This window comes from Lonchura striata, chromosome 8 (assembly GCF_046129695.1).
Source record: "Lonchura striata isolate bLonStr1 chromosome 8, bLonStr1.mat, whole genome shotgun sequence".
NCBI classification, from domain to species: Eukaryota; Metazoa; Chordata; class Aves; order Passeriformes; family Estrildidae; genus Lonchura; species Lonchura striata.
In genome coordinates this window covers 35,655,782-35,678,387 of record NC_134610.1, presented here as the reverse complement: position 1 = coordinate 35,678,387, position 22,606 = coordinate 35,655,782, and the positions used below count along the sequence as shown (strand labels likewise).

The following is a 22,606-nucleotide window of genomic DNA, read 5'->3' as shown; positions in this document are numbered from 1 at the left end:
AGCTGTGCATTGCTGAGCAGCAATAGAGTGTAGGGTGGCTCTGCTGGTGACCTTCTGCTGTACCAGGGGTTGTTGGTGCCTGCCAGTATCTACCAGCAGCTACTGCCTTTCACTGCTCATTTTGTGCCCACAAGTCTTTGCTGATTAACTTTTAATCCTGATGGAGTGTTGCGTGTCGATGGGATCACAGGAGTTTGTAACCACTGGAAAAGGGGGAGTGTGGAGCCTGCAAGCAACCCTGTGGCAAGGTAGGTGTGTGTATGTGTGGGAGCCTCACAAATCCAGCCCTTGGTGCTGGGCGTGGTGGGAAATGATTCATGCACCTGTGGGTTTGCTAGGACCAGATGTGGCTGAAGGTGACCTTGGGAGCAAAGGAGTAGGGTGAAAGACTGGCTGGGAACTTCTGAACAGAGGCACCATGGCTTTAAAACCAAAAGTTACATTTCCTTGCCTTTTCCTAAATCTGCTCCAGCAGAGCATTGTTGACATAAGAGGAAAAACCCCAATGATGAGCTCTTCTGCAAATCCTGTCCCAAATGTTTCAGCTTGTCATGCCTCTAATTCATTTGCAGGAAGGTTGGACTCAGGCTAAAATAAAATTTATTTTCATGCTCATCTGCTCTGCTATCAAGAATATCTCAAAGCTCTACTTGGTCAGGGGATTTGTTCCTGGAAACAAGGCTGCCTTGCCAGAATAAGGAGTTAATGTCCAAGAACTTTAAGCCAAAAATCAGCTGCACATTTCTCCTTGACCTCTTTGGAGCAGTCCCTGTGTGATATAATCCTTGTATATTGATGACAGTGAGAGATGACTTGAGGGAAAATTGCTTCCAGGAAGAGCTGCTTTGCAAATGCATTTTAATGGGGGGCGGGAACCACCAATCAATAGTGGAAATGTGTTTGGTGGCAGAGTGGTACCCTGGTGGTGCCATATCACCTGCAGTTTCATAGGGACTAAAAACAGTGCTGCCCATTTTAGTTTTTCAGAGTGTTCTGAATGTTTTTTAAAAATGCTGAGTGAGCATCTCTCTCAAAACCGTCTTGTGCCCGAATTTAGGCACCCAGGAAATGTGTAGGAATTTGCATTTCCAGGTTCCTGCCATGCCATTGGAAGGAACTAGGAGCAATTCTCAGAGAGTATGTGTAGCTTCTCCTGGGTAACACCATGGGCTGCTCAACAAAAACCATTTTTTACCATTTCTCAAGTGATGTTTCAGTTTGTCTTACACCACTGCAGCATCATCCAGTGCTGTGTTGCCTAATGCTGGCAAGTTGTCAGGCAACTGCTGCTCCACCTGCGAGGGAGGCAGGGCTTTCAATTGGTTCTAGACTTTTAAATGCTACCTTCCTTGGTGCTGCAAGGGCACGTGATGTTAGAATCACAGAATTGGTGAGGTTGGAAAAGACCTCAAAGTCCAAACATCTATGCAGCTTCCACCATGTTCTCCTCAGAACCATGTCCCCAAGTGCCACATCCACACGTCTTTTTCAGCATTTCCAGGGATAGAGACTGGCACTGACTTCAAGGGGGTAGATATTCTGCCCTATCAGGTTTGATCCCTGTGTATTTCTCAGCCAAGCCAGGAGTGTTCATGAGCAGACAGCTGCATTTTGTGGTGCTGCTGTGTGGACCTTTTATTTTGGCCAAAAAACCAGTGAAATATGAACTATAAGTACGGCCATTTTTTCTCATACCCCGCTGTGTTAAGGCTGAAGAGAGCCCCCAACACCCCCTGACTGACCCTGTGCAGCAGCTCCTCCACAGCAGTTTGTTCATGGATCCCTGCCATGCTGCTGCCTGTGGCACTCACAGCTGCCAGCCCTGACATGTGGGACCAGTAAGAACATGTCCTGCAAGAGTGTTTCCAGCACCCTGGCAGGTCATTCACACATGGGCTTTATTCTGTCTTGCATCATTTGCCTTATTTCTCATAGAGGAAACTGGGCACACTTGGGAAGCACAAATGCATTCATTGTTACTGAAATAAAAACAACTCTACTTGAAAGAGCATCCAAGGAAAGGGCTGTTGGTGAGTTCTGGCTCTGTGGGGTGATTCCTCCTGCCCTGGAAGCTGCAGCCCCTGCAGAGTGATGTGAGCTGCAGTACAGGGGATGAATCATGGTTCTTATCATTTGCATTGGATAGAAACACAGTTCAGAGCTCCCCTGAGAGCTTCCTCGGCTCCATGGGCACAGAAACAGATGTACTTTTCTTCTCAGTGGTCTGAACCACCCCTCAGTGGGTTTGCCCTTCAGCCCAGAAGAGCCCTATTGTTCAACCAGAGGAATAAACCGAGGAGGTATTAGGAGAGGGAAGAATTTGGACTTTCTCTTCTTTTCCCCTCTGGCTATTTGCACATTGGCACTCAGGTCACTTTGTCCACAGCCTCCTGTGCCATCTGCAGAAATTATTAAGTACAGGAATTAAAAAGCAGAAGAGTATAATGGTTTAATAAAGTCCTCATCTTGTCTTTTGGAACAGGAATGTTGTGGTGTTTGGGGAGTTGAATGCAGGTGCTCTGAGAGCCAACTGACATTGAGTTATTCTGATTTTACAGTGATGATCTCGAACAAATTATCCTTTGGGTACTTCCCAAGGGGAATGTTTGTTGACTCAAATCACAAAGGAAGTAAGGATGTGCATTTGCTTGGGAAAATTATTATCCAAATCATAGTGCTCTTTTGAAACAGTTGTTTGACTGAATACCAAAAAGAAGCAATCAGACACTTGCCTTAGAAGACCTTGGCAAGGCAGTGAATGGTGAAATTATAAATTTCTTCTCTCTTACCTCCTCAGAGCAGAATTATCTATATTTGGATTTCTTTTTTCAGCCCCAGAGAGGAAGTGAATGAAGTTTTCAAATCCTGTTTGGATGAAATGCAGTGAATCTGGCCATGCCTCCTATGTGGAGCTGAACTGGAAGTGTCCCAAGGAGTAATGCTTGTTCTCAACTCCCAGACTCAAATGAGATCCCTGTCCCTCCTAAATATATTTAGTAGAGGAAAAAAAAAAAAAAAAAAAAAAAGAAAACGTAGACCTGGAAGGTTAGACATTTAGGTTTCTTCCCATTGCTATGAAAATTATACCAGGGAAGCCTTTTAGGTTAATTTTAGCTCCAGCTTCACTCCCACTGTTGGAATGTCCAATCTATTTAGGCTGAAGGTATGGTGGGGCAGGGACTGTTCTGGATTTGTTGTCATTCCCACCTTTGCAGTGCTTCCTCACCAATCCAGGTAAGCTGTTTCCATTCACCAAGTACCACATCTCTCTCTTCCTCTCCTCTCTTCCTGTCAGTACTTTCAGCAACCCTTGGATCAAAACTCCTCTGCAGCCACCTCCACTCTGGACCCTAGGTGGTTTGGCAAGGACTCTTTGAAGATGGTTTTCATTTTTGAGGCCTGAAGTTTGTTGAAGTTTGTGGCTGAAAGAAATGCCATGCACAGGAATGTTTTTGGATGTCTTTTGTGGAATATACTGAGAACAGTGATGTTTTCCATTGCTTGCCAAGTGCTTCAAGGATGATCTCCGTGTTAGCAGACACTTGAGGGGGACCAGAACTCTTCCAGCTGACCAGAGCCCATCAAGCAAATCCATATTTCAGATTTATGCTGGTCCTTTTGTGCAATGAGCAGTTCCCTGTGCTGTCATTGCTTTCCACTGTACCTGCCTCTTGTGTTTCCTCTCATCTTTGGCTGTTCTTTTTAGGTACCACTAGCTTGGGAAATTCAATGATTAGTTGAACAATGAGTATTCAAGCCACACTAGTGCTCTGAAGTCTTGTGAAATCTGACCCGTTCTCAGGAGACTTGGTGCTTTTCATGGAAACCAGTCAGTGAGAACCCCAGGACTCGATTTCCTGGAGGAAAGGGAAGCTGCAGGAAGCCAAGCAGTTACATCAGTCCCTGAGATGCATGCTGTGGCTGTGGATGCCTTCTTCCCAGGCATTCCCTGTGAACTCAGGGAAGTCAGACTGGCCTGGCAAGTGGCCTAACTTTGCTGCTGATGACACCTCTCCAGCAGAAGTGGTGTGTGGGCAGACAGGGAGTTTCATCATGGGGAGGAGGAGGCATGTATCACCTTTTGTTTAAGCAGAAGCATCTTTTTGGAATGCTATCCATTTTATCGGGGAGGGCTTGGACAGGGAGCATCCAGGAGAGGCTGCATATTGTAATTAACACAAGTGGAGGCAGGCTGCTGCATCTGCCCGCCCGCCCGGAGAGGAAGAACCTGTTGAATTTGCTAGGAGCTATTGCTGTGAGGACAGAGCCACAGTTCCTGGGAGTACAGCAGCCACAAGTGGATGGAGTAGCTGCTTCAGAGCTATGCTGTGGGGAAGAGGCAGAGGCCTGGATTTTGGACGCTGGATGCCCTTTTGGGTTAGAGCCTCCACTTTTGCCTCCTAAGTGCGGGAAGGAAGAACACGCAGCTCCCTTGCTTTCAGTCGGATGAGCCAAGGATGGCTGCGCTCTCCCAGCACCTCAGGATCCTGCTCTGGAAGAACTGGCTGAGTGTCAAGAGGCAGCTGGTGAGTGTGGGAACAGGGGAGTGCAGGAAGGGGAACCTGGAAACACCGGGAGCTGAGGAGAGAGAGGGGCACTGCAGAGAGGAAGGTTGTGCTGTTAGAATGGGAGAGTGGTGGTAGAAGCAGAAGGAAGGAAGGAAGGGAATGGCACAGAAGTGAAGGTGGGTCTTGTGTGAAGCTCAGGAGTACAGACTGAGTACTAGGGATGCCTCTCTTGATCCCTCGGGACAGTGTCTGTACAAACAAAACCATGCACAGAACAAACAAAACCATGCACAGACTCGTGGGCAGACCTGAGTCAGGGCTGCAGTTCTGTACCTGCTGCTATGTGAGCAGACCCCGTGCCTGGTGCACAGCCTCTGAGGAGCCTCTGGGATTTAGGGGTGATGGGACTGCCCTTACACAGAGGCATTTGTAAAGGATGGATAACAAAAACGTAGCCCTGAGAGATGCAGGTAGGACAGATTTCCAGTGCAGTCCAGTGTGCTGCAAATCAAACACCCCAATGATCTTTCTGTCCAAAAGATAAACCATTGCCAGAAATGTCCAAAGAGGGATCTGAGCTGCAGCAGCATCAGGGAGCAAATGTTCCTTCTAATGGCATTGCATGGCCAGTTTTGTCCCAGTCCAGTGTTGGTACAGTGTTGGTGTGTGGTATTTTCAGCTGAAGCCTGGGCAGTTCAGGGAGCTGCACCATAACTTGTGCTCCAGTAACCCAAACGTGGTGGGGTTTAAACTTGCCCTGGTGGAATGGAAACCTTGGCAGGCACAGAAGTGCTGACCAAAGAAAGAGGTTCATGGAGAGTGTGATGTGAGGGTGAAGTGAAAGGCCTTGCATGACTGTGTGCTTCTGCAAGGTCTCTTCCAGCTTACCCTGCCCTATCTCCTGGTTGTGGAGCCTGATTCAGAGAGATGCTGAGTGCCTCTGACTCCTGTGGATATGCTGTGTGCCTCAGAGTGTTCTTCACTGCTGCAAAATACACTTCTCCTGAGATGCAGAAGAATTCCAATAAATTACCTCTAATTTCTTGAGAGAAATTGTAATAGCCTTGTTAAAAGCAGAAGGCTTGGGTCCCTTTCAACTCTTGTGTACCCTGAGTAAATGCCACCTAAGCCCTACCTGTGCTTCTGACCACAGTCTGACTTGCTGTAATTCTGGTTTCCTGTGGAGTTGAAATATCAACTCTGTAGAACTGAAATGCCAATTAAAATAAAAATCTGGCCACTGCTGACTATTTAATGGCAGGCATGCTTTGCAGCCCTCCTTTATTTCCCTCTCTTGCTCCAAATTAGGGAGCTTGCTCAGGCTGAGGAGGCTGTGAGGAGGTGAACTCCAATCTTTTTGGGAGCAAAGTCAGGCTTGAGCGCCAAAGGTAACTGGAGATATTGGTGCCTCTTGTGTGTTGCACTTCATTATCTAAACATAGGCAGAAAGGGGAGAGAAAATGTGCACTCACCCAGAGATCATAAGTAAGCTCTCAGAGATTAAATCAATTTTTAGCAGTGAAATAATCCAGCAACTAAGAGATTATGCAACCAACATCACAGTTCTTAATGTCCCAAGAGCCAGATTGAGGTTGGTTGTTGTTCCATTCAAGCCAAGATGTTCCACCTGCAAACAGTTTGGCCAGGGTGGTTGTCTTGTTTTTGTTTATTAGAAATGCCTGGGACAGTGGGAATGCTGCGATGTTGCAACTGATGTGCCCAGCTACTATTAAATCCAATTAAGTCACAGGACAGAGATACTGAGAGAAGACATGTCTGGAAAGTGGGGAGTATAAGCACCATTGTGTCCCTCAAAATGGGGAGGGACAATGATTTTCCTGAGTAGGAGCAATCAGTATTCATTTATTGTCCCAGGAATGTGACAGATGTCCAGCCCTTCCTTTAGGCAGCTTCTGACTAATATCAGTTTCTGTGCTGTTACCCCATAATTTTACTTTAGCCTGTGTGGTACTAAACAAGGAGGACACATTAATAATACCATTTGCATGAGAATTAATCTCAGTTAAACTGCATGTTTGAGCACTGATTATAGAGAAAGCATCTGATATAAAAAAATTCTAAAATATGTCAGTGTCAGTGATGGATCTTGTTACAGGTTGGCAGTGTATACATAAAAAGCAGGAAGGGTATGGTCTGTCTAAGCTAAATGTGGCTAAATGCTAAAATTATAGGAGCACCTTCTGAAGGGGTGTGGGGGGAGGTGGTTTGATGTCTGTCACCTACCTATTTTGAGGCATGAGTTTGCTCCTACTTTCAAGCCTGAGTCACCTCATCAGGGACGATAGGGATGGAGCTGCTGTAGAACAACCATCTTTAAGTTGAATTGCTCTCCAGGATTTGTTTGTCTGTCTGTTTGGCTTTATGTTTCACTGAGTGTTACAGGAAATGAAAACACGGTTATGGGCTTGGAATTACTTTGTAAACAGGCTTTGGGTAATATCTGCTGATCTGAAATAAAATAGCAACACAACAATGAAAAAGGGGATTATTTTGAAGAAAGACATCTTTGCAGTTCCAAAAATTGACCTGAAGATAGAACAGCAATTTTGTAGCACACAGTAGTTTCAGTTTAACTACTGATGAATGGAAAACTCTTAATCTAGTAAGCATGGGAGCCAGCTCTCCAGCTAGTGCAAAAGCAAGGGATTATTTGAATAATTCCAATTTCCTAGCTCACAAAACTCCAGGGTTTGTATTTTAAAGTTTTGGGCATCTTTCCTAGATTGGTTTACTATAGTACATGATTAATTCTAGTGTTTTCTTAATTCTTGTCCAATGAAAGGGGCAACCCTCATAGAGACAAGAGTTCTATACATAGTCATGTGTTTTTCAACACATCAGGGCAATATTACATTATTTCTCTTCCACCTTAGGCTAGATATGTGGAAGAAATTCTTCCCTGTGAGGGTGGGGAGGCCTTGGCACAGATTGCCCAGAGAGGCTGTGGCTGCCCCATCAATGGCAGTGTCCAATGCCAGGTTTGGGGCACCCTGGCAAAGTGGAAGGTGTCCCTTCCCATGGCAGCGGGTGGGACTGTATCAGCTTTAAGGTCCCTTTAACCAAAACCATTCTGGGAATCATCTCAGCCCATCTGTATGGACTGCTACTGGAGATGGAAAGGTGGCAGGGATTTGGGCTGCTGGGATCAGAAATTCTTATAAGGGAATTTGATTGATGATGGGTGTTCAGATGTGTGTTCTGTAAGCTGGTTGCACAACTCCATAAACCCCTTCCTCTACTGTGCTTGAGCTCCACATCTTGTGAATGACCACTGTGAAAATCCTTTCTTCCAGCTCTACCATGAGGATCCACTGGTTGTGGAAAACAGCTAAATTTTTTTGGGAAAACTGCTGTAGGCTTGTCAAAGACTTTAATTTTGGGGTGTAGGTCACTTGAAGTCCTATTTATCCATCATTTCACTGAAAGTGAAACCAAGCTTTCACACTGCAGCTGCTTTATCTTTTGGTTGGTGCTTCCCAGCGTGCCTTCAGTGTGACATAGCAGTGTCTCAAAGCTGGGTAAACACAGTCCCCCATAATTATCAGCCAAACTGAAACCTTGTGCTACTTTCAGCCTTGTTATTTGCTCTTGAAATCTTCGGTAGTTTTTCTTCCTGAATAGATAATGCTTGGATTTTAATTGTATGCATGCCAAGACAGGAGTGATTTACAATGCACCTCATAACTCACTTAGGGCACTGCTTGTACATTCCAGACAGGCTCTGGGTAACATCAATGTGACAAACGTAACCGATATATTTTCATTGCTGTTTTATAGGTATGGTCGTTTGTTTTAATTTCCTGGCCTGTGGTTGTTTTCATAATCTTGGCCATTATCCGTCTCAAATTCCCTCCAGAACCGCAGCAAAACTGTAAGTAACTGGTTTGTTTTTATGTCTGTGGGGTTTAGTTCTCATTTCAGTGACTGATGTGTTTATTTGATGGCTTTTGTTACTTTTACAAATTTGGCTCCGTGTAGTTTCCAGTGGAGATTTCCTGGGATGCATCATGCTGTAAATAAAATATGTGTGCTCCTCTGAGGTTGTTTTTGCTCATGTTTTGTTTTTTTTTTTTCCAAATTAGCTTTATAATTAGAAAACAACCTTAAAGAACTGTCTCATCAAGATTTATTCAGATACTGCTCTGTAGACAGCAATATAAATTTCCAGGATAAACTGAAGAAGAGGGCAGCTGAGGGAGAGCTTACTCAGTAAAATGAGTGAGGGCAGAGGCTGCAAGTGTGATTATGCAGGTGAGGTGGCAAACATAAGATTGGTCAACATGAAAGGTTTTACCTTGTGCATGTCACAGGCAAAATGTGCACATTGAAGTATCTCACTGCTGAGGCTCAGTTTAAGAGTGATAACTTGCTTGGCTCCTGGGACCTGATGGTGTATGTGAGCCCCTTGTAATAAAAATAGCAGCTCCTTGGGTGGGTCAGTAGTTGTTGGGGGTCAAATGGGTGAAAGTTTGCACAAGCTGGTTCTCACTTGCAAGCCTTGCTCCTTGGGTCAGGAAGTGTCCATCTCAGAGCAGGGATGCACTTGGGTCTGCTCTAAAGCACTTCTGCTGATTAGTGAGTCCTTACCACCATCAGAAGCATGCCCCAGCCATGAACACATTTGTTCATGAATTTATAGAGTAAAGCAGAGCAAGGAATTAATCCAATTAGGAGTTTTTTTTATCTTTCACAGTGTTAGTTTTGAGTTGAATCAAATGATAGAGCCATAGAATGGTTTGGCTTGGAAGGGACCTTAAGGATTTTCAACAGCTGGTTGATAGCAGAGACACCACCATGGATGACCCACATGGGGCTGTCATGGGCCTGCAGGAGCAAAGGCCTGGCATGGGCAAGGCTGGGGGTTTGTATCTGGGGCAGGGAGACTGATGCAGGAGGAGAGGAGACAGTGCCTGGCAGCAGAGGAGACAAGCACTTGGCTCCCAAAGTTTGTAGCTATCCCTGTGTGAGATGTGGCTGGGAGGGATGTGCCTATGAACACTGGGAATGTTCACCCTGCTGAGTGACAGTTGTGAGTCTCTAGTTAGAAACTCCTCACTCCTGTGAGGTGTGAGAAAGGACCACACTGTGGCAAGTATCAGACATGAAATTAGGATAGTCCTTGTTGCAGAGAGCTCACAGCCTAATCCCACTGCAGCACTGTGCACCTCCCTCCATAGGCAGGGATGGAGCGCCAGAGCAAATTCTTCCTGAAAGTATCATAGGAATTCTTTAATGGGAAAAGACATTCTTGATGTGTTGGGATAATTTTTTTAACCCCAAACCTACCTGCTGTCAGCCAAAGACCTCTTTAGGCATGTTATATATTCCAAGTTCTCCCGAATTCCCTTGAGCCAGTTGGAGCAGGCAAGACAGGACACGTTGTACTTTGTGAAAACCCTGGATTTTGCCAAGTGTGGAAATGTCAGGCCTCCCACACTGCCCCACCAGTTGTGCTTCCTGTCCCCAATAAATCAGATAGGTTAGATGTCAAGGGAGCCATCTGGATGGGGAAATATTTATTCTTTTATTTGACAGGGTTATTCATTTGAACCTATATTTATTTGGAGCATTTTTGCTCTGGATGATCAGGTCCCTGCCTTAATGAATTAACAGAAATAATCTTATGAACTGCAAGTAGCACCATCAGTTGTGCTTTGCAGGAAAGGGGAAAGTTGGGCAGCATCTTTGGATGAGTTCCTTTTCCTTCTGTAGATTAATTTTATTTTAGTACAAGTCTCAGTAAGTATGTGAGTAGGTGTCTGTCTCAGAAGTGGATGATAGGAACTCTCTATTGCAAGAGAGGTTTTTTGCTGGAAAATAAAGGTTTTGGTGTATTGTTGTGATCCAGATGTTCAGAGACCATCTAAGTATCCCAAAAGAATAGAGAAGGATGCTAACCAGAGCATCAAAAAGCCGGTTTCTGCTGCTATTATAGTTAAATAAGGACAGTTGCTTGACAATTAATTTTTTTTTTTTTTTTGACAACTGGAAAAAATGTATCAAACTTTTTGCTTGAAAAGCAAAAGATAAATCACTTGGGAACTTTCCTTTCTGATAGAAAAGCAGGTGGGGGTGGACACATCTAGGAAAACTATTACAGGAGGGGATTTTATTCATTTTATTCATAAAATTCACCTTATGCTGAGTTCCAGTGCCTGCCTTAAGACAGAATCATTAAGTAGTGACAAGAAGCTGTTTCCATTTCTGCTGTCAAGAGATTATTGCAGGTAGACAAAAGTGAGGAAGCACAGAATCAATGGTACAGAGATGGAATAAGCTACTCAGATGCTGAGGTTTGGAGCCTTAGAGATAACCCCACAGAAAATCCCACTCTGCAAGCTTTATCTCGTGTATTCAGGGCCAGAGAAATATCATTAAATCTGGTTGGTTTTTTTTTTTCACTTAAAACAGCTCTAATTTGAGACAGTAATTTCTTCTGAAGGGCAGCTAATACACATTGAATAGATGGAGGATTATGTAGAGAAATTACCTGGCAAATATCAGTCAAGGGTGAACAAATGGCAAGGGTTTCCTGCAGGAGCAAGTTGCTTGTCCTGAATTATATTGTGTAGCAACTTAATGCAAAGGGAGCTTGTGCCAGGGTGAGCTTCAGAGGGAAATGACATGCCAAATAAATGTCATCATTCAAGGGATGCTCATAGGAGAACTAAGAACTGAGGAAAACAAGGAGCTGAAGTCTGATAAATAATTTTCTTCACAGCTAAAGCATCTTGTATCTAGGAGGTAAAAAAAAACAAAACCCTATCTCTCTTCTTTATTCAGGGATTCTGTTTGATGATGTGTTTCCAGGTCAGCAGAGATGGTTGTCAGGAGAAATGAAAAAGAGATTTCACTGTCTGCATATCCAGTTTCTGTGATGATCCCAGAGTCTTACAAACAAAATCCCCATTCAACTTACTATTCACATTGCAGTTGTGACTTCTGACCTTTTTATTTCAGCCTTTGTCTTTGCTAGGAGACATTGGAATGTGTATGTGTTGAATAGGAAACCCTGGACTGGAAGGCTGCAGGTGAAAGCCACTAGGTTTGATGGTATCATCCAGACTTTTGTGCCTGTATCACCTGTTTTCTGGAGCAGGGACACAAGTCCCTTTCCATCCTACAGGCTTTAGCAAGGTATGGGAGTTGTGCAGGAGATACAATCTGTCCCTCAGGGCTCAGCCCACTCAGTCTGCAGAGGAGCCCAATTACGCTCTTGCTTTAAGGAGCTGTCACACCCTGTCACACCCTCCTCGCCCCATTTCTTCCTTTCCTGCTGGCCTCCTCTCCCCTGCTGTCAGATGAACCTCATCAGTATTCCCGGTAGGAGCTCTCTTGGGTGTGGTTACCCCTGCCCTCGCTCGGAACCCTGCTCAGCTGGGCTGTGGGGTCCCAGGATGTGGGACAATCCTCACCCCTGTTAGACCCTGGGTCTGCTCCTGCGGCACTCCCAGGGACAGCTGGGCTGTGAAACCTGTGCCTCATTCACAGACAGTTCTTCTTCATGGAAAGTAGCTGTGCTCTTGGGTCTGCTCTTAAATCCACCAAATTCTGCCAGGGAATTTGTTGGCAGAACTTTTCCCAATGAGGCAGTTTCTACCATTCACCTCTGCCCAGAATTCCCCCTAGATTTCCCCAGCAAGGGTACATTGCATTCACTCAGAGATGTTTGTCAGAGAGAGACTCAGCAGCAGAGTCGTCCACCAGGCTGCTCTTTGCAGCCAGTGTTCTGGGGAATATCGTGAGAATTGGTCAGTACCAGCACAGCTGTTTGGGTCTAGCTTAGGCCAGAGCTGTGTGGCACAACAGTGTGTAGGAACAGATACTCTGCCCTCACTCTTGGCTCCAGTGCTCCTGGGGGAAGGAAGGCCAGGGATAGGCTCTGTCTCTGAGATATATCCATTGAATCTTGATGTGATGGGTAGCTGGGATTTGAACAGCTCCAGAACTGGCTGAAAAAATCAGTACAGGCCCCTGAGCAGAGCTCTCCGATGCATTAGAAGATATTTCACCTGGAGGTGAGAGAACTCTGAAAATATGCTGTACTTTATAGGAATTTGCCTCTTAGTTGGAGGCACCTGTGTTCATCTCTTTTCCCAGTAATGTGGAAGAATTAATAGGTTCCCATGCTAATTACAGGGAGTTGGGATGATGGCTCAGCTGCACAGGCCACTCCATTCATTTGGATAAGTCACGGATATTTATGCAAGTCATAATCCACCCCCAGGGTTCAGCCTGTTCTGCACACAGACAAGCACACATCAGACTTTAGGCTCTCCTTCACCACTTGCCTGTGGTGGAGCAGCCCCACTCCTTGTGTTCCTTTATACTGCTTCATTTTCCTCCCCTTCTTTTCTGCCAGGCTTCCCCCTTTTTCAACACATCAGATTCTTGCCTGTGCCCATCTGCAGTGATTTGGGAAATGCCCCACCGAGTCTCTGGCTTCAGTGTGAATGTTTTGTTTCATTCTGTTGTGCTAGGGAGCAGACTGCCATATAACCTTCTGTTTCATTAAACCAGAGCTGAAGGAGGTATGGGTTATATTAATTAACCCCACATTTGCTGAATAGACATACACACTGATCTCCTTACACTGATCTCCAGCCATACAGTTCCTTGTTTTCCCCTTGGCTTGGAGATCAATTAGCTTAAAGAGGGCACTGTGATGTTTGTAATGCCTCCCTTGTCATAAATCTCCACACTTCCCTTTCTTTCTGCAGACTCTTCTGCCTTCTGGGGTGTGACTGAAGGATGTTCAGAGTTGGAGATGGGAACTCCTGACTTACCACTGTGATTTTTCCTTCCCCATTGAAGCAGGGCCTTGGGGCGGTCACTTAATTCTAATTGACTTCCTGAAACATCTCAGTCCAGGGATCTAAACATCTCAGTCCAAGGATCTAAAAGGGCAGAGGTATTTTTCCAAAGGTGCTGAGCAGCTTGGCTTAGACTGAAATTAGCAGTTGTTGATGTGTGTGTTTCTGGAAAGGAGGTCACTTTTGTTTAAAGAATCCAAACTTGGGCTCTGGAGGCACTCAGCATTGAAAGATGTTGGTTGTGTAAACACAGTTTTTGTGCAGGTGTTTTTGCAAGAGTCTAGATATGGATTTAAGCTTTTAGGTTCCAGTTTCTTGCTGGGAAATGTCCTGACTCTCTTCTTAAGTCCTGTTTGGGTAGTCCCCTGCTGCTCATACCAACAAGATCAACCTGGCTGCGTTACAAGACCTGGTTAGCCTTGTCTGCCTTAAATATTGCTTTGAAAGAGCCCTCTAGGAAAGGGGCTTGTGTGCAGTTACTGCTTTCTCCTGGTGTGTTTGTGGAGCAGGCAGTGGAGCATCCCTTCTTAGCACTGTCAACCTCCTCAGCTCTGCCCCATGGTGCAGACAGCAGCTCTGTCTTTTCCCCACCTTGCCCTGAGTTTGCAATACCTCTTCAAAGGGTTCCACGTTCCACCTCCTCTCCTTTGTTCCTGTCTTTGGTTTGGAGGTTCTTTCTCCTCCTTTTACACCTGCTGCTCTTTGGCTCCTTTGTGATTTTTATGCTCTCTGCTCTTTGTTCTCCCTGATCCACGAACCCAATGTGATCAGACCGCAGTGCTGATTTTTAATTTATTAAATAAGGAGGTGGAAGTGGAAGGTCTGTGGGCGAGCAAAACCAGCTTGCCCAGTCTTAATAAGCATGGAAGTAGATTCTGTCTGCTCTGGGCTGGTCTTATTGCAGAGCCTGAAGTGCTTGGGGGAAGAATTGGGCAACAAAATGAAATGCTTCTTCCGTGGAGGCCACAGAGGGAGGAGTGGCTGTGAGTTGTCTGCTGCTTTGACTGAAGTGTCCTAGGCAGGCAGCTGAGGACATAATGAGAAAATAAGGATCTTGTTGCTGTAAAGATAAAAATATACAAGCTTTTAAATCTCACCCAGCCACATTGGGTATCCGGGGGGTTTGGATGGATTTATCTGGGGTCCTGCTGTGCTTTCATTTCAAACATCAGGAGATGCAAAAGGAGGCTGTAGTGAGGTGGGGATCAGTCTGTTCTGCCATGTCTCAAGTGAAAAGATGACAGGAAACAGCCTTGAATTATGCTAGGGGAGGGTCAGATTAGATGTTAGGAAAAAAAATGCACTGAAATGTCACAGCAATAGAAGTGCTAGGGCAATTAAATACACTCTTTTAATAGGTAAGGCGTAAGCCAGCTGGATATTCATGTATAAAAAGTGCCCTGCTTAAAAATTAATCTCATCCCATAGATTTGGTGATTTGGTTTAGTTTTTAGAGAGAGATTCAAAGTCCTAGCATTAGCATAAAGCTTTGTACAAAAAAAAAAAAAAATAGGCAACTTAACTTGTTACTGATAAATAGATGTGAACAAAGCTGGAAATGGACAGTTGCATGTGGTTGAAGGGAAGCAGGATCTTTGTCATGTCGTGAAACAGGCACTTTTATCTTTTTGGCTGTTGAAAAAGCAGAAATTAAAATTTAAAGTGATGCTATGTGATAATGAGAAAGACTAGAAGGGAACTCAGAAGGTTATGTGTACACAAACACAGCCAAACATTTGGCATAGAAAGTTGGGAGGAGGTGACCAGAGCAGAAAATATTCTCACTAGAAGTTTTTGTGACTCTTGAGATAAATGTGGATCACAGGTGATAAACAGTTTGGGATCTTTTTCTGCTCTGGGTTAGACCCCCACTGCTCAGGGGTGATTTTAAGAGAGCTTGCAGGAACACAGCACAGAGTGTTCCCTCCACTGCAAAAATCTTGAAAGGTTTAAGATTTCTTCAGCCAGAAGCTGAAGGGGTTTGAGCCATGTGATCATTTAAGTAGCTGCTGACAAATCTATTTTTGTGAATTGTCTAATTCTTTCGAAATCAATGTCTGCTTTGTCCTGTTGCACTAAGTTCTACAACATTTTGGTATTTGTTACAAAAATGTGGTTTTGGTCCTTTTTGCTGGCTATGTCCTGATCTCACTGTGCTTTGCTGTCCCTGTGTTGTGAGGAGTGATCATTTTTTCACCCTTTTACTCACTGATTCCTTACTTTATTTATTTCTTTATCAAACCACTTTTTGGCCACCTTTTCCCTAGCTGAAAAGTCACAGTTATGATGTTGCCTTTTATGATTTGGCAATGATTGAGTGCATTTCCAATTAAACACAATACTTCCTAATGAAGCCATTGGCTCATTAGTGCCTCCAATTCACCAGTGGCAGAGTTGAGGTTTGGATGGATTTTTTTATGAATTATGGGAGGAATTTGGAAGGACTTAGAACTTAGGACTTAGGTAGTGTCAGAGTGTGTGAATGTTGAAGGCAAGCAAATTTTTTCATGCCCAAGTAGTGGTGATATGACTCTAAACTAGAGGTGGTAGAAACAGAAAAACTCAGCTGGGGACTGCTGTGGTCATGATGCTGTGCCTCTGATCTGCTGAATTCCTGGCTGGATCAGCAGATGGCTGGACTCAGCTATAATGCAAATGCCACAAACTTCAGTGCAGTGGAAGCAGCAAAATCAATGTGGCAATGTGAAACATGGTCCATTTAGGTTTAAACATTTGGGTCAATTTCAATTAATCTTATAGACCATAGTGAAATAGTAATTTTCATCTCTCTTGTATGACATTTAGAATCACCCTGACATTTCTCATTGGTATTATACTAAGCATCTTTACTTGAAGAAAACAAAATGTTTTGCTTGTGTTGAAGGGAAGTGTGCTGGAATTTACAACATTCAGAAAAATAGGAGAAATTAATTTTCTTCTTTTTATTCTAAATGAGAACAAATGGGGAAAAGCCAGAATTTTCAGTGGCATATGTGCATTAATTGGTATCTTATGTTTGTTATTACTGCTCTGCATGCCTTGTTTCTTTCCAGCTCTTGGAGATGTGGCTGGCCTGGTTAGATGCTGCTGAACAGGGAGAGCCAGCCCATGCAGCACTGAGCCCTTGGCCTCCTCTGCCCTTTGGGGTGCCTTTTTCCTTCAGTTTCTGAGCCTTTCTCTCAGTGGGGATAGAAAACCAAAACGCTCTGTCGGAAGACACAGTAAAAGCCTCAGCACTTGGGATTCTGCTGCTGGCAGACCCAAAGTCAGTCCTTGCTAACAGGATACACATCTAGGCTTGGATTTTGGTTGCAGAGGTGTCAGTTTGGCCAGAAATGTGAGAGGGTGATCTCTCAGCTCAGACATGTGGCAGCAGTGGGTGCAGTGATCTCTCCCCCTTGACTCATGGGCACTGGTAGTGGGACCCTTCAAGGGAAATTGTAGTTTTGGCAAATTAGGAGGTTTAAAGCTAAAGCCAATGGAGAGGTTGAAAAAAGAATTTTGTCATGTGTTGTGGATCTGCTCTAGTGTGTGATGTGGGATCATAAAGCTGGGGCTTGGATATGGCATTGCCGTAGGTTTGAGTGTGAGAAGGTGCTGCCTGTGGAAAACAAAGGGATTCCCAACAGTAGAAATACTGCAAAAGTCTCTAGTGAGAGTGCTACACTTCAGATTGGGAAACTCTCACCGTGGAAAGACTGTCCTTTACAATTTGTATCTGCAGAGCAGGTACAACTCTCCTTCTGTCACATTTGGTAGCTGGTGCTTACATTGTGCACTGATGTCACTGGTGTGCTGGATAAACCTCAGCCAAGGCAGGGACAGGTCAGTATGGAGATCTCCTGAAGCAGCTTCCTCCCTGGCCATCCCTGCAGTGGTTACAGGGCCAGCAGGGAATTCATCTGTGTGGACAGGACAGCCCATGTGGCTCTGTGGGGTCACATCTCCTCACCAAGAGCAGGGGGATGGAGGGCCGGAGCATGAGGCAGGGAAAGCATTAATCTCATGGCTCACCTTGGCATCAGTAAATTCCTTCCTTTGCAGGGCTGAGAGCCAGCGTGGGTCTAACTTACACCACATGTGTATCTGGCCCAAACATTTTGAGTTTTTCTGTGTCACAGTCTTTCTCAAAAAACTTCCTTAATTCTCTAACTGCTGTCAGAGCCCAGGCCTCTTCCAGAAGTGTCCTCCCTGGCATTGCCACTGCTCCTGTGCCAAAAGCATGGTGGGGTAAACTTGTTCGTGCCTGCAGTGACTCAGGGATGGATCAGGCCCCATGGCTGCATCCAGCTGCCAGCAAACTGCTCAGCATCTACTGAGAGCTGGCAGAGCCTCAGCAAGTGCCTCAACCTCATGGGCCAAGGATGTCTTCACAGGCATTATGCCACCACCATGAGTGGCAGCACTTCCAAACTTCAGGTCACAAATTCCTGGCTCTTTATATTTGGGGCTGCTGTTTCAAAAGAGGAAGAAGAACTGATACCATCACTGTGTTCTGACACTGATCACTTCACTTGTGATAGAGTAGCTGATTGTTTAATTGCCCACTTAGTTCAAAGTGTGGCACTTTTGAGTCCAATTCTAGAATTTGTTATTGCTATAGTTGTACCTCAAGGAAGAGTCTTCCTCTGATCTGATTCATCAGGATCTCTTGCTTAATCACCTCTGTAAACATCTGGCATGTCTCTGAAGAAGACCAGTGCTCCCCAGACCCATCCTCGTGTTCCCCTTTCAGCTTTACCCTGAGGAGTTACACAGCTTTAGCTGCTCCTGGCCTACTAAAAGACATGGACTTAGCTCCTGACTGTGTGGTTGTTGGTAGGTGTGGAGGGCATTGAAGGGTGGAGCTCCACACATTGTGGCTACACCCTCCATCCCAGGCCCCATGGCTTCTCACATCTTTGAAGCTTCATTTTGGTGGGGACATCGATCCAGTGAGGTCTGTGGTGTGCATTTTTGGATTGGTGTGCAAGTCAATGCCCTACGTGGGAATGAGGGTGTGGGAGATGAGAAGGAAGATGAGAGGATGCCCGTGTGTGCAGAACACTGTGCAGGGTTGTAATTGGTGATCCCAAAGGGCAGACATGGCAGGGATATTCACACAAGGATGCTTCCAGATTAAAGTACCATGCTCTAAAATTTCCCTCATGGGCAGCAAATTAATTACCCTACAACACCTTTAGAATGATTGTTGCTTGGTCCTGTGGCCCCAACACCAGAAGTTCTGCCTGTAGGGATAAGGGAGCTCTTTTGCTACCCTTGGTGCTCTGAGGTTGCTGAGAGCTGGTTCAGCCAGCTCTGTAACTCCTGAAGGAGGGAAGGTGTAATTCCTGAGGTGGCTTGAGGGATGCAGGGAGTCCTGGGAGAAGCTTCCCACAGCAGGGAGCCTTCTCCTCTGGCAGGTATACATGTACTTTAATTTTCTCTTATACTCCTAATTCTCCACTGAGGTGTAGAAGAGTATCACACCACCATCAAAGTTGGTGCCTATACCTCTGCAGGTCTCAGGGGCCTCTGTACTGGTTGCTGTTTTGCCCAAAGCAATGGGAACTCCTGTGCTAAACCATGAACTCATGTGTTCTGACCCAAAAGTGCAGTGATCAGCTGTGCTGAGGAAAACTTAGGAAAATCCAGTATCCATCAAGGAGACCAACAGCTATGGAATCCACCTACCCCTGCCAAGCCCTCTGGGAGCATCTGGGGTTTGACCACTGCTATAATGAATAAATGCTGTACAAATGTAGTACTGTGTCCTTGTTGGAGGGGTGAGAGATAAACCTGTGCCTGGGTGAGAGTCTCAGGTCATCTTTGAAGACTAGAGAACAAGGTAATCAATTACCACAAGCCTGCCCGCAGGCCTTCAGCAAATCTGGCTCCTTGCCATAGCAGAAATAATAGCAAAGTCCTTTGCCAGGTAATTTTCCAAATGATTGTTTTAAATAATATGTTGCCATGATCCAGCAAAAGAGTTTGGAGATTTATGAGAGCATTTGTCTCTGAGAGGAAGAGCAGCCGTGAACTCTGCGGGCTGGCAGCGAGCAGCACGGGGCAAGTGGCACATAAAACACTCGAGTGTCTCATTGCTCAGGTCCACTCTGTGTCTGGAGAAATGGGAGACAGGGACACAGATCTCATCGCTCAGCACTGGCTGCCAGCATCCCAGGTCACCAGGCAGATGGTGCTGGAGCTGCTCTGAGCTGGGAGGATGCACAGTGGGTGGTGGTGATGGATTGCTCCTCTGCCTTCTCAGGGCAGCTCTGCTCAAAAAGCAAAGGTGTTTGTTGGTCCTGGATCCATTGCCCCTTCCTGCGGTAAAAGCTGAGAAAAAGCCCTGTTTTAACAGCCTGGCTTGGAAATAAAGATTGTGGCATTGTGTAGAAACCAATCCAACAAGTCTTGGAGAACATGTTCTCATGGGTGCTTACTCTGGCCATGTGCCTGCTTTCACTTTACTTTTTTTTAAGGCAGAATTAGAATATCTTAGTCTAAGGGGTTTTTTGTCATTTCTTTCCTTTTGTTGGATTTTGGAGTGAAGGGGGGAAATGTGCAGTGCTTCAGGACTGACAGTATGACTATCCTATGAACAAATAGTTTGGCTCTTCTTCCTATTAACTGGGACCCTGAGCAACTGGGTCTAGTGGGAGGTGTCCCTGCCCATGGCAGGACCATTGGAAGTGGACAGCCTTCAAGGTTTCTTCCAAGCCAAACCATTCTATGTGATGTGATGATTTTGTCAGTGTTGAGGAGGTGCTTGTAGTGGGATTTGTCAGATGATACTGCCAGGGTGGAGTCAGTGAAAGGAGCCTCTGTGAAGCTAAGAATGTGTCCTGTTGTTTAAGAAGGGGAAATAGCACATCCTGACAGAAACATGTGGCCAAAATGTGCATGTCCTCATCATCATAATGGCATTTTCTCTCTCTTTCTCCCTCCAGGTTACCTTGCACCCCGAAACCTTCCCAGTGCAGGCTTCTTCCCATTCCTGCAAACAGTGCTGTGTGATTCCGATGCCAGGTGTAAAGGCACACCATACACACCAGAAGATCTGCTGCCAAGACTTAATGACATCTCATCCCTCAGACTGTAAGGGAATCTGAATATTTCCAGGTGTTAGGAGCTGTAAAACAAAGCCTGTTTTGAGGGGGAGGGAGCATCCGTGCATGTCTGTGTGTATGTACAAATTTGTCCACAAAAGATATACCTCAACTACCTGTTCTAACAGATGTCTGATGCTTAGAAAAGAGAATATCAGCTGCACTGGACACTTCAGAAATAATAAAATTAGGGACAGCTCTCAGGAACTGTCCCTAACTGTCCCTAACTGTCCACTGATTCAGGCTTGAATTTTCTACTGAAGGGAATTTTGCTCCCTGAGAAAAACTCTTCAGCTCACCCACATCATAGCAAAGGAACGTGTTTTTGCACAACTGTGGGTCAGGTCAGTGATAAGACTTGCCCACAGAGCAGCCCAGAATGTTGACCTGCCACTGAGAGGGACCAGTTCAGGATGTTTTGGCTGAAAGTTTGGATGTTAGTTCTGGAGCAACTGCTCTTTGAGCAGGTACTCCAAGTGCCAGCCAGAATGGGTGTCCTCTCTGTAAGCCATCAGACATGTTGGGAAACACATGAAAATGCAGAAACAATTTTTGCCCACGCAAGCACAGAGATTTGCAGCATGGAGCTGGCTGGGCATGTTTTGTTGGAATGTCCATTTGCTGAAATGTAAATGTTCAGTGGGACCATTTCAATTCTCCATGTTCCAGCTGAAGTCAACTAGCATTTGCTTTGAGGCATGCCAGCCAGGGTAGTTTCTACATCTTGGCTGCCCAGTTCTGACAGACCCGTGGGGAACATGCCACACAGAGCCTGGCTGGTTCATGGAGAGCTAAAAATCTGAGCATCTCACAATGGCCCTGGTTACTCATGTTTGCTTTCAGGTGAGAAGCTGCTCCATAATCAGAGTCTCAAAATCCCCCTTGGCCACAACTTGAGAGTATGAAGAGCTGGAGTAGGCCCCACCAGAGAGCACATCTGGCAGTCTTGGGGTTGGTGGCTCCTTAAGGATCCTCCTTAGTGCAGAGGGAATCATTTCTCAGGTGAATTCAGTGGTCAGAATCTCTCCATGAATGGGAAGGATGACTAAGGATGTGGCAACTGAAGTTGCACAAGGTGAATCCTAATCAAGTTCAAGGCCATGCAGCAGAAGAGAGGAGGGAAGGCAAAGCCACCTGGAGATTGGATGCCTGGATTCACAGCTCTGTTCCTTAGTGTCATTGTTTTTCCCTAGAATGTTAAACAATGGTTCATTTAGGGTATTGAAATTAAGAAATAGGAGCTTCTAGTGCCAAAGCTGGAGGTCTTCCATGGGTTTGAATAGCTACAAATCCTCCTTACTTTCTGCTTTTGGTTTCTGAAAAGCTGTTTAGGAAATAAGTGGGTTTTCCTGCCAAATGAAAACCAAAGGATTTGTCCAAATTTTATATCAAGCATCTTGACCACTCTTGATGCTTGAGGCTGTCTGTGGGAATTATCATTATAGATATGTGGTCATACCACCCCTTGCATGGTCAGTGTCAGCCTTGGTGTGTTCTACAAGGAAAATCACCAACTATTAAGCAGCCACAGCAAAACTAGCAGGATGCAGCAGAATCTAAAACCTCAGGAAAAGGTTCCTTGGGAAGGGGAAGGCTCCAGATGAATAGGTGCAGCTCTGCCTCAGGGGTGCAGGTTCCCCATTGGTGAGTTTGTCACAAAGTGTTTGAGCTGTGGCCCTTCACTACCTGGTTATACTGTTTTGTAATATTCAGCTAATCCAGGTTGTTTTTCTTTCTCCTCTCCCATTGTGCAACTCACTGAAGCTCTTGTTAAGCTGTTTTATAACTTGTCCTAAAACTATGTATAACCAGAGGTCAGCAGAGAAAATGAGCAAGGTTCTCTCCTTTATTCTGTTCCTTAGAGTCATTTATCAAGGTGTGCATGGTAAGATTGCTTGAAATTTCTCTTAATAAAAGGGAACCAAGTCTAAAAATCAAGCTCAGCAACCTTTTCTCCTTTAGTGGAATGTATGGGAAGGATGAGTAAGGTCCTGTTGTCTGGAAGGATTTCTTGGTAAGGCCATGCACTTTATAGCCATGGAGTTCTGTACTTTTGCTTCCCCAAAATATGTGCCAGGCCTCCAGAAGGAACCAGGCTTTTTCATAACCCAGATTTCAACACACCTGCCATGAAATCCAGCCATTGACACATTCTGAGTTAAAGCAGTAAGTT

General features: G+C 45.2%; 1 protein-coding gene across 1 annotated transcript in view; it reads left to right on the top strand.

The window, feature by feature from the left end:
- Positions 1-4,061: 4,061 nt before the first annotated feature.
- ABCA12 (ATP binding cassette subfamily A member 12) overlaps positions 4,062-22,606 on the top strand; it is a 78,926-nt gene continuing 60,381 nt past the window's right edge. Inside the window, exons 1-3 of the mRNA XM_077785195.1 lie at positions 4,062-4,526; positions 8,307-8,400; positions 20,275-20,422. Coding sequence (XP_077641321.1) covers positions 4,458-4,526; positions 8,307-8,400; positions 20,275-20,422 — 311 coding nt within the window. The 5' untranslated portion in view covers positions 4,062-4,457. The remainder of the gene's footprint in view (positions 4,527-8,306; positions 8,401-20,274; positions 20,423-22,606) is intronic.